Here is a 13,550-nt window from a genome sequence, read left to right as displayed (position 1 = left end):
GGTGTATGTGGCTGGCACCTTAGCCACTTGAGCCATAGGCGCCAAGCCTGTTTTGTTTTGGTTTTGAGACAGAGTCTCACTTTGGCACCCTTGGTAGAGTGCTGTAGTGTCATAGCTCACAGCAACCTCAAACTCTTGGACTTGTGATCCTCTTGCCTCAGCCTCTCAAGTAGCTGGAACTATAGGTGCCCACTACAATACCCAGCTATTTTTAGAGATGGGAGGTCTCGCTCTTGCTCAGACTGGTCTCGAACCCATTAGCTCAGGTGATCCATCTGCCTTGGCTTCCCAGAGTGCTAGGATTACAGGCATGATCCATCTTGCCTGGCCTTCCCACCTGTTTTTTGGAGATGCAGGCAGTGTTATCCTTATTATCCCTTAATTTACTCAAGGTCAGTGGTAACTGAGTAAGAGGAATTAGGATTTGAACCTGTGTCTATGGGTTCCCTTTTAAACTAATGGATATTTATAGAGACACAAATTGAGGGGCTAGCATCAAGATCCCTACCCCTCTGGGGACTGTAGGTCAAGGAGGGGGAGAGATGTAGTTGTGAAAGCATCTCTGAGGGGGGCTACACTTCCCCCTCACTTGCACCCCTCTCAGTGCTCTGAGAAGGCAGGAGAGTACATCAGATGTTTTCTGCTTGCTTTTGCCTTGAAGGCTGAGCGGTTCCTCTTTTGAGCAGGGCACACTATACTGGGATCTAGTCCTCCATTCAGCAGTGCTCTGTGGGAGGGTTGCAAAGAGGGGATTTCTGAGTTCCATGTTAGTGCAGTCCGTCCTGGATCTCCAGCTTAGGGAAGCACTCCACCGTATCCTTAGACAAAGCTCAGCAGCTACCCTCCTCTGGGCTAAGGCAGCGCAAATGGCTGGGCGGGTTTTTCCCAAGGATCAGGCTCTGGATCAGTTGCCTTTTGGCTCTGGAACTGGAGAACACTATGTTTCCTACACTGAGGCCAGTTGGATAGAGTGGGTCAAGGGCAGCTGTGGGGTCCCCCACCCAGTTCTGCAATGCTGGTGGAGAGGGTGGGCTGGGGGCTGCTCTGACTGGGTGAAGTATAAACTAGTTATGCATCAAGTCACACCCTGCCCTCTTTGCTGGGAAGAAACAGGAGGAACCAGGCTGAGCAGAGAGCACATGGAGAACCACCACGATTCATAGGGTGTGGACTTAGTGGTCTCTGTACATCTCTTCTCCCGACTTGCCTCCAATTCTCTTTGAACAGGAGAGGAGAATGGGCTTGAGGAGGCAGGCTTTGGGGATCCAGGGCTGAGCAGGGCACCAAGACTTGCTGATCCCACTCTCTGAAGGGATAGTCAGGGTGCAGGTCCAGCCTCTGCTGGGGACATGTACCAGCTTCCGTGCTGGTGCAGGGAGTGTAACTTCTTTCCTGTTCAGGCAGGAATCTTTGGGAGGTGAGAGGCTAGGATCCCAAGCCTTGCCAGGGAGATGTAGAGAAGAGCCCCAGGGAGCATGTTTTTTTCAGGGCTGCAGGGGTAGGAGGGTAGAAGAAAGGCTTGCAGGGCACTTATGCTAATTAAAAGGGGATTAAGGAATCCCAGGTGATGCTGAGGGTGGTGGATGGACGGATGGGGTGAGTCATAGTCCCACTATTGTCATGACAACTGACAAATAAATCCTCCCAGATTGGGGGTTGCCGCCCTGTCATGCCCAGGCAGAACCATTGTAGGGCTGAAGAGCCCCAAGAACCCATCAGTCATCTCTCCTCTCCTCCCTCCACACCCTTACTCTAACTGGAAAGGGCAGCAAAGGACTGGGGACCAGAAAGCCTGCCTCTGTCTTTACTCCCCAATCCTCACATGAAATGAAGGAGCAGAGTTGGTCATTCTGGGTCCCTTGGTTCCCCTCAGAACCTTCCTGCCCCAGCTGTGAACACTTTGTTCAAGGTAAAACAAGGACCTTGAGAAGTCACGTCAGACCCAACCCAAGCAGTATGTGTTTAAGAGCTCAGCCCCTTCCCCAAACTCTTAGATTGACACCCAACTTCTGCATCCTCCCTCCCTCCTTGGGCTCCCTGAGAAAGTTGTCCAGTTTCCTCACAGCCTGGTCTTCACTTCTCCTTTTCTCTGTGTTCAGGGCCCCTGGGGTGGACTTTTCCTAGCAGAGAAGGGCCAGCAGGTTCTTCAGGGAGGTGATGATGGCTGGGATCCCTGCCTCTACCCATGCCTCTGGCTTGCTGCTGCTCCCGGCTTCCTGGAAGGGCTTGGAGGTCTCTTTGCTCCTGCTCCTTTCTTGTCTACCCCACTCATGTTCTTCCATGCTTGCCTAGAGCTTTGAGTTGTACCTCAAGGATTCTTTCTCTTTCAGCCTGTGGTTTTTGTTAGCTTGGGAAACTGGTACCAGACTGCCTTGGGACCAGGATTCCAGGGTGTATGGCAGCCTGTCCTTGACCCCCACCTGCCTCTCCTCCCACAGCTGCTGGAGTACTTGGGGAAGGGCAAGAGCATTGTGGATGTGGGGCTGGCCCAGGCCCGGCATCCACTGAGCACCCGCAGCCACTACTTTGAGGTGGAGATTGTGGACCCTGGAGAGAAATGCTATATCGCCTTGGGGCTGGCTCGGAAGGTGAGTGCGAGTGCTGGGCCTTTCTGCTCAGCTCTAGGGCTATTGAGATGGGCCAGGAAGCTCTTGAGGAAACCAGGGTGGCCTGGGCTATGGAAGGAGGATCTTACTTTGAGACAGAACCCATATTATATGTGAGTACAGACCCCATGTGATCAGGAGCCTCAGACAGCCTGGGGTAGGGGTGGGGTGAGACAGCCTGAGGCCCTGGCCTTGAAAGCTTGACACCTTCCTCACTGTCCCTTCCCTGGCAAGCCCAGCACCTGTAGGATGTGAGAGGCTGTAGGACTGTGAACCGGTGGTGAGCCATTGTCTGGGTTATAAGCCTATACCCAAAGATTGAATATTCAGACCGTACTCTCTACTCTGTCCTGTCCTCTTTGTGTGTGTGGGACCACAGATTTTCTTTTTTCTTCTTGGTGCAGGATTATCCCAAGAACAGGCACCCTGGCTGGAGCAGAGGGTCTGTGGCTTATCATGCAGGTGAATAGAGGGCTTCCCTGGGAAAGGGGGACTGTGGAGATTTAGGGACACCATTTTCTTGGTCCCCTCACACATGGCGTCTCTTCTTTCCCTGCTGCTGGCTAATGCCCCCTCCTCCCACAAGCCAAAGGATAGGCGCTGGAGATCTGTGCCCAAACTGGACATTCCTGGCCTCTGAGTTGGCTCCCTCTGTGCCCTTCCTGCGGATCCTGCAGATCCTGCAGATTCTTCATTTTCTTTTTTTGGTCGGCTTGATTTCCTTTAGGGCTTTCTTAAGAAGAGAAGCAGGCTCGGCGCCAGTGGCTCAAGCGGCTAAGGCGCCAGCCACATACACCTAAGGTGGTGGGTTTGAATCCCCAGCCCAGGCCCGCCAAACAACAATGATGGCTGCAACCAAAAAAAAAAATGGCCAGGCGTTGTGGCGGGCACCTGTAGTCCCAGCTACTTGGGAGGCTGAGGCAGGAGACTCGCTTGAGCCCAGGAGTTGGAGGTTGCTGTGAGCGTGATGCCATGGCACTCTACCCAGGGGGATAGCTTGAGGCTCCATCTCAAAAAAAGAAAAAAAAAAAAAAAAGAAGAGAAGCAAGCCTTGAGTTCTTGGCCCCACCTCTACCTTCCCCCTCTGGTTGTCATTCCTTCTTTAAGGGTTCTCTCCTTTCTTCCCACTAGTTCCTTGAAGGAGTCTCCCTTTTAGCCCCTGGAATGAGGGATACTGTGTTTCTTTTTTTAATTTGGTGCCTCATTTCCACATATTTCTCATTTTTGTTTCACCTTGTCCCTTTCCTTCCTCAGAGCTGGTGAGGGGGGCAGAGAAGTGTTCAACCTCAAGCAGGGACCACGCAGTGGGGGCCGGGGTGCAGTGTCACCTCTTCCTTCTTCAAGTCTGTCCTCTCCCCTCCCTCCAACAGATGACGGGAAGATCTTCCACGGCAGTGGCGTGGGAGACCCCTTTGGGCCACGCTGTTACAAAGGGGATATTATGGGCTGTGGAATCATGTTCCCCCGGGACTACATCCTGGACAGTGAGGGTGAGTAAGATGGGCCAGCTAGGCTGCTCAGGGCAGTGGGTGGGGGAGTACCATAGGAGCTCAGGTTTCCTGGTCTCCTAGGAGACAGTGATGACAGCTGTGACACAGTGATCCTGTCACCGACTGCCCGGGCTGTCAGGAATGTTCGGAACGTCATGTACCTGCACCAGGAAGGAGAAGAAGAAGAGGAGGAAGAGGAAGAGGAAGATGATGGAGAAGAGATAGAGCCAGAGCATGAGGGCAAAAAGGTGGTGGTGAGTAGGGTGGGACTGGGTTTTTAAGTCTGTCATCTTCCTTGCAGAGTAGGAAAGAGAGAGGGTCTGGCCCTGCCATGGAAGGTCTTCTGGGGTGGTAGGGGCTGCTGATGTCGGGGGGCTTGGTTGGAGACTGTTTTCCCAGCCTCAGGACGCCCTCTTGTGGTCGATTCCATTTTCATCCTAACTGAGCCCCTGCTGGGAGCTGGGAGTGGCAGGGTTGGGCCTGTGTTGCTGGTCAGAGAAGAGGCAGGAAACTCTTCTCTGTTCTATTTTCTCCCCAATACCACCCTAGGTATTCTTCACTAGGAACGGCAAGATCATCGGGAAGAAGGATGCTGTTGTACCTTCTGGAGGCTTCTTCCCCACCATTGGCATGCTGAGCTGTGGGGAGAAAGTCAAAGTAGACCTGCACCCCCTAAGTGGCTAGGCCTCCCTACTGCCTCCTCTCTCCTCACCCTCTGCGAACCACGGACTCAACTCCTGACTTCCCCGAGGATGTGCTCAGCCAGCAGGCCTGGGGGTGCATAGTCGCTCTGCCCCTCCCAGCTCAGGCTCCTCAGGCTTCTCTGTACTCACATTTCTGACCTCCTGCCTCCCCTCTCATCAGTCCCTGGGCCTGAGAACAGCCCCAGAGAATGCTGTTAACACTGGGTGGGTCCTGCTTGCTTGGGTGAGTGGGCATTAGGATCCCCTTTCCCTGGCTGGCTCTGTATGAATGGGGAGGAGTGGACACCTGTCTCAGCTGCTGTTTGGGCATGATGCTTTGTAGAGGGTGATGAGGAGATAGCCCTCTCCCCTACTTGCTACAGTATTTTTACTTGGACTCTTCCTTTTTGTTCCCTGTCCTCCTGGTGGGAACTGGTTGCTGCTGTCATCCCCCTGGCAGGGTTCTGGGGCCTCTCTTGGGCTGTCTCTCTACCTTCAGTGGCTACTGCCACATGAAATTCTCTAGGGTCTCTTTTCTTTCCTGCAAGAGCTGGCTTCCTTGCCCTCACCTGCTCAGGCACCCAGAGAATCTTTGGCTCCCCGGTGGATACCTGTTGCATGGTTACGAGAGAGGGGCTATGAGGTGGCAGGGCCCTGGGACCTTTACTTCTCTCCCCCTTTCATCTCCTGGTCACCTGACACGTCTCTATCTCCCTAGGATGGAGGCTAAGGCTCTGGGGCATGTTTCCCCTGCTGTAGCGTGAGTGCCAGCCCAGGGCCTGAGCTAAGCCCAGAAGGGCAGCTGGGCCCCTCATTCTCTTGTCCAGCCCCTACTCCCACCCTGGTGCCCCAGCTTGCTGCTTGTCCCACTTGCCTGTTTTGCTTCAGTGTTGGATTCTAGCACCTATGTATTTCTGCCCCTACCAAACCCTTATATCTCCTTCTATCCCCTTGACCCTCCCCATAGCCATGACTTCTCCCAGGAGGAAGAGGCAGCAGGGACTGTTAGCCTTGGTTTGCACAGAGTGGGCGAGGCAGTGGAGAAAGCAGGTGATCGGTGGTGCTACTGGAGCCTCCTCTGGCCTCTCTTCAGGCCCTGCAGTATGATATATGACATGTATGTACAGGACAGAGATGTTTATACAGCTGGTAAAGATGGAGTTTCTGTATTTATCAGTAAGGCTGGAATCGGAATCCTTTCTGGTACCTAGGGCTAGGGATGGGGCCAGAGGATAGGAGGGAGCCAAAGGCAGTTTCCTCATAGGAGATTCATACCAGTGTTAGGCCAGGGATGGGAATCACATATGTTCGTTCCATGGACCTAGCTGTGGGCCTGGGGCCTGGGATGTCTCCAGGAAGCAGACATATGCCCCTGGGGGACAAGAGGCCTCCACCTTCCTGAGAATAAGGTATGACTCCAACTTTGACTAAAGTTTATAGAAATTCTTTATTATTAGACAAAAATAGACTCTCTTTTTCCCCCTATTCATGTGATCCCACTCTTATCTCTGTTTGGGGGAGGCAGAAGAAGGAATGACTTGTACCCCTTCTCTCTCCCCACTCCCTGCCATCCTGGGAACTGGACCTGGGTGGATTGGGCAGGGCCTGACTTCCGGAAGGCTGATTTCTCCTGCAGGCAACTGCTAATAATGCCTCCTCACCCCTCACACGCCCCTCTCTGCCATCTGCTCACATGCAAGGTCATCTCATGGGCCTGTCCACTTAGCTTAGCAGGCTGGGGGCGGGGAAGGAGAGCAGGCCAATGCTCACTCCCTTTCCTTAGGGAGGGTGCTAGCTCCTGGGTCTCCTGGATACAGGCCTGGGAAGTGAGGGCTGTGGGGTGCTGGGAGGGGCATAGTGTTGACGTGGGCTCCTAGCTTGTGGCCTTTCTTCATTTTCTCTGGCCCAGAAGAACTTTGGTGATGAAGGTGACAATGGCGCCTGCAGGCTGATCTGGGTCAAGCTCTGCAAAGAGGTGACACACATTCTCCCAGGGGCTTCCCGGCTTCTTGGCCACGAAACCAAAGATCCTATGGGGACAAAGCCAGGGTGGGCCATGCCCTTACCATTACTTGCACAAAGGAATGTAGCTGGTCTTGGTGAGCTGACTCAAATGCCAGGGTTGGGGAAGATGGAGATGCCCTGATTCCTTGGAGGGAAGAGATTGGACTCATGGGAAGGCTTACTTGGAGGTGGTCCCGTCTGGGTTGGTCCATCTGTAGAAGAAGAAGTGTGAAAGAGTGCACCCAAAGGAACAGCTGCTGAAGGAGTTGGGACTGGGGCCTGGTGAGACCCTGGCATGGGGCAAAGGGTTTAGAGGTAGGGTCACCTCCGGTCCTGAGGGTCTGTGCTGGAGAAGGTGATGCTGTTCACTGGATAATGGCGGCGAAAGAATAGCCTGCAAGGATGGCAAGGGTCACGCTCAGAAAGGGGCCTGAAGGCTCTTTAAGTTGGGGTTCTGCAGGGACCCCACATAGGGCAGGGCATATGGACTCACTTCCTTTGGTTGTCAGTCAGTGTAATGCCCTGGGCTGAGACCTTGAAGTGGACAACGGCTGGTGTTGGGCGGGGGGTGCAGCTCAGAGCTGCAGAACTGGCCCGGGCCACAGCTTGGGGGCCTGTAAGTGATTCTGTCTCCACTGAGGTCAGGTAGAGTACGCTGCAGGCTGCAGGGGCATGGAGTTGGTCGGGCGGAGAGAGGAGTGCCAGTCCTCTAGTCCTCCACTAGCTTTCTTACCCATTCTCTAGCTAGCGCTCTGAGATGCATTAGAATCACACAGGTGACTTGTCTAAAGCAGATCCTACCAGACTATAGTCAGAAGCACTGGAAAGAGGCCTGAGAATCTGCATCCTAACCAGCCCCCAGGCTCCCATGATCCTCACCATCACAGGACTTTGGGAACCTAGATTAAGGACCCTCTTCCTGACCTCCACCAGTATCTTCACAGGTTAAATGCACCTACCAGGTCCCACCCACCTCAAGGCCTCCCAGTGCCCATGCCCCATATCTGTATTGCTCCCTCAGTGTCCATGGAGAGGGAGGGGAGGGAGAGGTCTCACCAGCACCCTGACGTAGGAGGTCCGCCGCTGTGCTCATGTTGGAAGGCACTGGAGCCTCTGGGGTCTCTTCCAGAGGATCTAAAGGAAATGAGGGCCAGCAGGGAAGGTTAAAGAGAGGAGTTCCATGGGGGCTGGAGAACACCCTCTGCCACCCCCAAAGCAAAGGCTGGGAGCCAGGAACTCTGGATTCTGCCTTTGGTTTCAGGGCTAGAGGAGGTGGGAAGGACATGTTACCAGACACACACCTTTACTGGGAATGCGTAGGCAGCAGGGCAGAGAGATGGGGGAGATGGAGTGCTGGGAGACCAGGGCGGACAGGCTGCCTGTGGGGGAGGATGTGAAAAAGGTCCTGGGGTGCCCAAAGATGCCTCAGCTCTCCCTTCCACCCTCCTGAGACCCCTGGGCCTCACCCTACAGCAACCCAGTGTAGCCTTCCCTGGACTCCTGCTGCTCACCAAAGTAGGGCTCACTAGGACAGCCCTTGATCTTCACCCCTTTGGGCCCAGTCTCAATGAGGAAATGGCGGACCAGCTGTTCCAAGGGGTCCCCTAAGAGGAGAGGGGGGAGGGAAAAGTAAGGCTTTATCAGATTCCTAGCTTCTTCCCTGATGAATTCTTTCCTGAGCAGCTGAGGTCTTTTCCTGCTTCTCCCAACCACAAAGTGGTATGGTTCCCATCCCCTCCTCTTCCTCTGGCCCTATCATCTTGCTTAGATCTGGGCACTTTTTTTTTTTTTTACTGAGACAGAGTTTCACTTTGTCACCCTTAGTATAGTGCCATGATGTCATAGCTCACAGCAACCTCAAACTCTTGGGCTCAAGCAATTCTCTCGTCTCAGCGTCCCTAGTTGCTGGGACTATAGATGCCCACCACAACGCCTGGCTATGTTTTTTGTTGTTTAGCAGACCTGGGTTGGATTCAAACCCACTAGCCCTGGAGCATGTGAGTTATAGGTGCCCAGCTTGGCATTCTATACCTTTCCAGGGCTGAGCACTGGGTGGAGGTGTGGCCACTTTGAGGGCTAGCCCATAAGCTCCTTGGAATGAATGACTGTCCCTGATCAAGAAGGCCCCAGGGTCCTTGTCTTTCAGCAAGGCAATGGCTGCAGAGGGGTGGAGAGAAGAGAGGTTTTTCACAGTGCCTCATGCAGCCTGGCTCCTCTTTTGCCCTGACAGTTGTGGCAGGAGTCTGGAAACAGAACTTTCGCGTTCACAGGGGCTTTGACAATGATGAGTCTTGGGCCCAAAGCCCAGAATCACCTGCTGGTGGGAGGCTTAGTCAAGGTAAACACAGCTGAGATGGGCGGGGACAAGGATTTCATCCAGGATAGGACCTAAAAGTCAAGACAGAGCCCTGGAGGGTGGGGATGGGGAGGGCATGCTTGTTCTCACCTTGGTCACGGGACAGGTGTGGCTTGTACCAGAACTTAGATGTATCTTGGACAAACTTTACATTGCTTTGGCTCTCTTGCATGGGGGGCTCTAGGACAGGGAGGGACTGATTCAGACCCCAAGGTTCTCCATGCCCCTCCACAAGAGAAAGGGTTCTTTCGAGGTGGTCCCAACTTCTTAAATGCCTTTATACCTGGGGCTTGAGGGGCACTATCTGGAAGCAGAGGTGCGAAGGTAACATGGTGATTGGTGCCTCTGGCTGGTGGTGAAGCCTGCTCTGGGCCCCAGGGTCCTGTCTGTTGCCCAGGCCCCAGCAGGTGGCGTTTCTCAGGAAGTGGGGGCTGAGTAGGGCCATTGGTATCATAAGCGGCAGCCAGGGGGAAGGCAGGTGTGGGTGAGCTCTGAGGGGGCTCTGGGCTGGTCACAAGCCAGGGCATCTGGGTAGGCACAGGAGTGAGGGGGGACCCATCTGGGCTGTCTGGGGGGCCTCGAGGGCTCTGCCAGGGGGTGTGGCGGAGGCCAGGCAGTGTGGTAGGCACGGGTCCCTGGGGACTGGCAGTGTCTGAGTGGCCCCCTGGGCTCCTTTCCTGAGGCCAATCAGCAGGTGAGCTGGGAGTGGAGGTTGGGGAGCAGAGGCCAGAGGCTGCAGGCTCAGGCCCATTTCTTGCTGGCAGCTCAGGAGCCTTTCCAGCACCTCCTTGGGGAACAGAGGGCAAGCCCTCGCCAGGACTCAGTCTCTGCATGGGCGCCAAGGTGGGGGACCTGGTGTCTTGTCGTCGGGTGCTGCAGGGTGGAAGAGAAGATGGTCAGCAAGCCCCCACTGTGAGCTGCTCCCTCCCAGCCTTCGTTGTTCACTAGACAAAGCAGCACCGGAGCAGGCCTGGCCCCTGCATACCTTTCCTTGCCCTGGACTGGGCTGCTGGTGTGCAGGGGTATGGAGGGACCAGACAACTCTGAAGAGGCACTGCCCTGGGGATCTTGGGGAGACCGAGGCAGCGTGCTATGCCCACTGGGGCCCTCCCTCCAGGACACTGGCTCTGGTGACTCTGCAAGTGAAGGCAAGTGGTGGGGTTGTGAGCCCCGGCCCAGAAGGTTTAGTTCTTTCTCACCCTGTGCCCCTTGACCTCTCTACCATCTTCCAGAACCCTCCTCTGCTCTGGGGACTCCCCACTTCAGTGCTCGCACCTGCAGAGGCCAAGGGTCCTGCTGAGGCGAGGTGCCCAGGCAGTGGGTACCTGCTCCCTCCTTCCTCCGCAGGGATCTCGTAGCTCAGCTTCCTGGATTGTGGGTAGGGCGGGCTGCCCGGGGAGATGGAGCCAGCCCGTGGGGAGTGGGTACCAGGGCTGGGATACCCTCTGCCCTCGCCTGGAGATCCACAGCTGTGAGGCACCCGACCATATGCTGGGCAGTAAGTGGGAACTGCTCCTCCACAGCTGTACGTCACCAGGGCAGGGCACCCTGGATGCCCATACCTGCCCTCAGGGCACATGGTGTAGGAACAGCCCTCGTGCCCTTCCTCACCTGCCCTGGGTGGCTTCAGGCAGCTGTACTCAGGCACTGGGGCATGGTGATGCCCACAGGTGGGCACTAGCAGAGGCAACGGGGGCCCAGGCCGTACTGGGTGCAGGAGAGGCTTGGCTGCCTCACTTGCCCACCCTTCACCAGCCTCTCTCTCCAGCCGCAGTCCATACAGGGCTGCTGTGGGTAGTGCCAGCTTCTCATCACAGGCCGGGCATGAACATAAGGCAGGCAGTGCAGGGTCCTCCAGGATGACCACCTCTCGGTAGGCCGGGGAGCGGTAGCCAAAGTCCCCATTGGGTGGTTTTCCCAGCTCAGGTGGGTAGGGGTAGGGCCCCTCAGATAGTGAGCGGCAGAGGCGCCTCTTTTCCATGGAGGCCTCAGCATAGCCCTGCGGGGGGCCCTCAAAGCCCCCATAGGGCAGTCGTCGCCTTTCCAGGGTTCCTTCTGGCCGGTAGTACCCCCCACTGGGGACTCCACAGGCCTCCCGGTAGCCCTGGCGGCAGGAGCAGTGGCGGCTGAGGGCAAGCCTATGACTGGAGTACACTCCAAGGTGGGGGCCTCCACCCACAGGGGGCTGCTCTTCGTCATCTAAGATGGCCGTCTCACGCCCAGCCCCTCGGCCCCCACTGGCCACTCCACAGCCTCCCAGGAGGCGATCTAGCTCCTGCCGCTCAGCAGCTGTAGGAGGCGGCCGGCCAGGGGACTCAGCAGCTGGCTCTGTGGTGAGTGTGGATGAGTGGCCGGAGTCACTGCTGACAGAGAGCATGGGGGGTGGGGGTGGCTCTGGAGAAGGTGCTGGTGGGGTCTGGCGGGGTGCCCGCTGCACCTGGGCATAGGGACTGCCGTCCAAGGGACCACGGGTATGGGTCAGGGAGCCTGGGTGGAGAAGGCAAGCAGAGAAAAGGGGGAGAAACAGTTAACAAGAAGGGGTGGGTAGGGGACTCGAGCTGGGGTGCCCACGAATCTCTCTCTTGGGAGGGGGCTCTCGCTGCCCCCAACCACCACAACTCTGCACCTCCCACCCCTGAGGCCTGCCTCACACACCATCCACACTGTCTTCATGGTGCCGGTTGAAGTTCTCGTAGGAGTCCCATCGCACGGCAGGCTCTGTGGTATTGTAGTCAACAGAGACAGAGGGATCATTCCGTGGAGTGTTACCTATGAAAAGGCCACCAAGTGTGTCTCAGGAGCAGGGGAGATACAACTTTCAGTCCCCAGTCTAAGCCCCCACTCTTACCTTTGATCTTCTCAGGGCTAGAGGAAAACACAAACTCCACTGAGGCTTGGAAGGGGAACCTCTCATCTGTGGGGAGTGGATGGTGAAGAGCCAGGCCCCTGGCCCACACCAGCACCCCTGACTGCCCTCACCTGGGCTCCTGCCCCATGCTACTTTTCTCAAACTCACCAGTCCAGGCCTCGTCCAGCTGGTCCTTGGGGAAGGCGAGCCGTGGTCCATGGATGGTGCATGTGTGGAACTGGACTCGGAACACAAGAGTCCGGTCTGTGCCATGGCCACCCTTGTGATAGCATGTGACCTGGGTGAAAGGTGGGAGGCCAGGGTGGAGGATCAGACCTCATGTCCTGTTCTGTGCTTCTACCTTTGGGACTGCCTGCGTGGTCACAGCTCTGCCCTTCTTCAACTTCAAGGTGACCACCCTATTTGCCTTCCAATCTGTCTTGAATTAGTGGCTCACCAGGTTACACTGTCACTGACAGGATACATCCCCCACCCATCCCCTGGCCTCCCCTGGTGGCTAGGACCCCTCACCATGACATCGCCTTTGAGGAGGAGTGCTGGCTCCAGGCCAATGCAGAGCTGCTGGGGACCAGGGCCTGCGATGTGGCTGGGAGGAAAAGAAGAAAAGGCAGAGCAGGATCAGAGGCCCTGGGTGCAGAGGTGGCTTTGCAGAGTCAGGAGAGAGCTGGTAGATCAGAGTGTCCCTAAGTGAGGGACTTCTTTTTTTTTTGAAACAGAATCTTACTTTGTCACCCTTGGTAGAGTGCCATGTCATCACAGCTCACAGCAACCTCCAGCTCTTGGGCTTAGGCGATTCTCTTGCCTCAAGCCCCTGAGTAGCTGGGAATACAGATGCCTGCCACAACACCTGGCTATTTTTTTGTTGCAGTTTGGCTGGGGCCAAGTTCGAACCCGCCACCCTTGGTATAGGGGGCCAGCGCCCTACTCACTGAGCCACAGGTGCTGCCCTAAGTGAGGGACTTTTATCTGAGCCTTAGCTTCCCCATCTGTGAAATGGACTCCATGGTGGTATTAGTTTTAGGTGCAGTAGCTGGAGCATCTGGGGAGGCTAAAGAAGCTAGAATCCAGGGAGTGGGGGCAAAGGAGGCACTGGCCATGTGGTATCAGAGACCTGTGACTTGAGTACTCACTAGACTCCGGATGTGTAGACGAGCTGCATGGACTGATAGATTTTCAGGAAGGGCTGGAAGCCTGGAGGGGCAGAGGAGAAGGCGCATGAGGGGTGCTGAGTGGAGAGCGGTGGCCTCCTCATGGAGTACATCTCAGGCAGACTCACCTGTGCTGGGTTCGAAGGCTGGAAGCATGGGCACGAGCACATAGTGCAGGAAGAGAGGACTGCTGTTCATCCTGATGGAGCCAGATAGCAGCCCACTGAAATAGCCAATGTATCTGGCAGAAGGTGTATCAAGAACATAAGCTCCTTTTGGAGGTCACCTTGCATCATTTCTTTTTTTTTTTTTTTTTTTTTGAGACAGAGCCTCAAGCTGTCCCCCTGGATAGAGTGCCGTGGCATTATAGCTCACAGCAACCTCCAACTCCTGG

The 13,550-nt window shown here is 55.7% G+C and overlaps 2 protein-coding genes across 8 annotated transcripts in view; one reads left to right on the top strand and one right to left on the bottom strand.

Moving 5' to 3' along the window:
- Positions 1-5,955, top strand: part of SPRYD3 (SPRY domain containing 3) — a 16,949-nt gene extending 10,994 nt beyond the window's left edge. The window contains exons 7-11 of one of the 2 annotated variants that reach the window (XM_023513727.1): positions 2,439-2,588; positions 3,011-3,068; positions 3,977-4,096; positions 4,178-4,344; positions 4,646-5,955. In XM_023513727.1, the coding sequence (XP_023369495.1) occupies positions 2,439-2,588; positions 3,011-3,068; positions 3,977-4,096; positions 4,178-4,344; positions 4,646-4,780 (630 nt within the window). In that variant the 3' untranslated portion in view covers positions 4,781-5,955. Of the gene's footprint in view, positions 1-2,438; positions 2,589-3,010; positions 3,069-3,976; positions 4,097-4,177; positions 4,351-4,645 lie in introns of both variants that reach the window. The other variant, XM_003790418.3, reaches the window with a different exon arrangement.
- Positions 5,956-6,201: 246 nt separating this feature from the next.
- TNS2 (tensin 2) overlaps positions 6,202-13,550 on the bottom strand; it is a 15,800-nt gene continuing 8,451 nt past the window's right edge. For all 6 annotated transcript variants that reach the window (XM_023513725.1, XM_003790416.3, XM_012805563.2 and 3 more), the window contains 18 exons: positions 13,285-13,397; positions 13,139-13,199; positions 12,519-12,594; positions 12,156-12,285; positions 11,988-12,053; positions 11,795-11,908; positions 10,415-11,626; positions 10,125-10,275; positions 9,423-10,012; positions 9,230-9,319; positions 8,815-8,940; positions 8,295-8,387; positions 8,085-8,162; positions 7,840-7,917; positions 7,277-7,445; positions 7,109-7,177; positions 6,966-6,995; positions 6,202-6,809 (listed from right to left, as the gene is read on the bottom strand). In XM_023513725.1, the coding sequence (XP_023369493.1) occupies positions 6,671-6,809; positions 6,966-6,995; positions 7,109-7,177; positions 7,277-7,445; positions 7,840-7,917; positions 8,085-8,162; positions 8,295-8,387; positions 8,815-8,940; positions 9,230-9,319; positions 9,423-10,012; positions 10,125-10,275; positions 10,415-11,626; positions 11,795-11,908; positions 11,988-12,053; positions 12,156-12,285; positions 12,519-12,594; positions 13,139-13,199; positions 13,285-13,397 (3,385 nt within the window). In that variant the 3' untranslated portion in view covers positions 6,202-6,670. The remainder of the gene's footprint in view (positions 6,810-6,965; positions 6,996-7,108; positions 7,178-7,276; positions 7,446-7,839; positions 7,918-8,084; positions 8,163-8,294; positions 8,388-8,814; positions 8,941-9,229; positions 9,320-9,422; positions 10,013-10,124; positions 10,276-10,414; positions 11,627-11,794; positions 11,909-11,987; positions 12,054-12,155; positions 12,286-12,518; positions 12,595-13,138; positions 13,200-13,284; positions 13,398-13,550) is intronic.

This window comes from Otolemur garnettii, unplaced genomic scaffold (genome assembly GCF_000181295.1).
Source record: "Otolemur garnettii isolate 467f Iridium unplaced genomic scaffold, OtoGar3 scaffold00043, whole genome shotgun sequence".
In the NCBI taxonomy this organism is placed as follows: Eukaryota; Metazoa; Chordata; class Mammalia; order Primates; family Galagidae; genus Otolemur; species Otolemur garnettii.
Note: the sequence above shows the minus strand (reverse complement) of the source record. Positions and strands in the feature narration are given on the sequence as shown.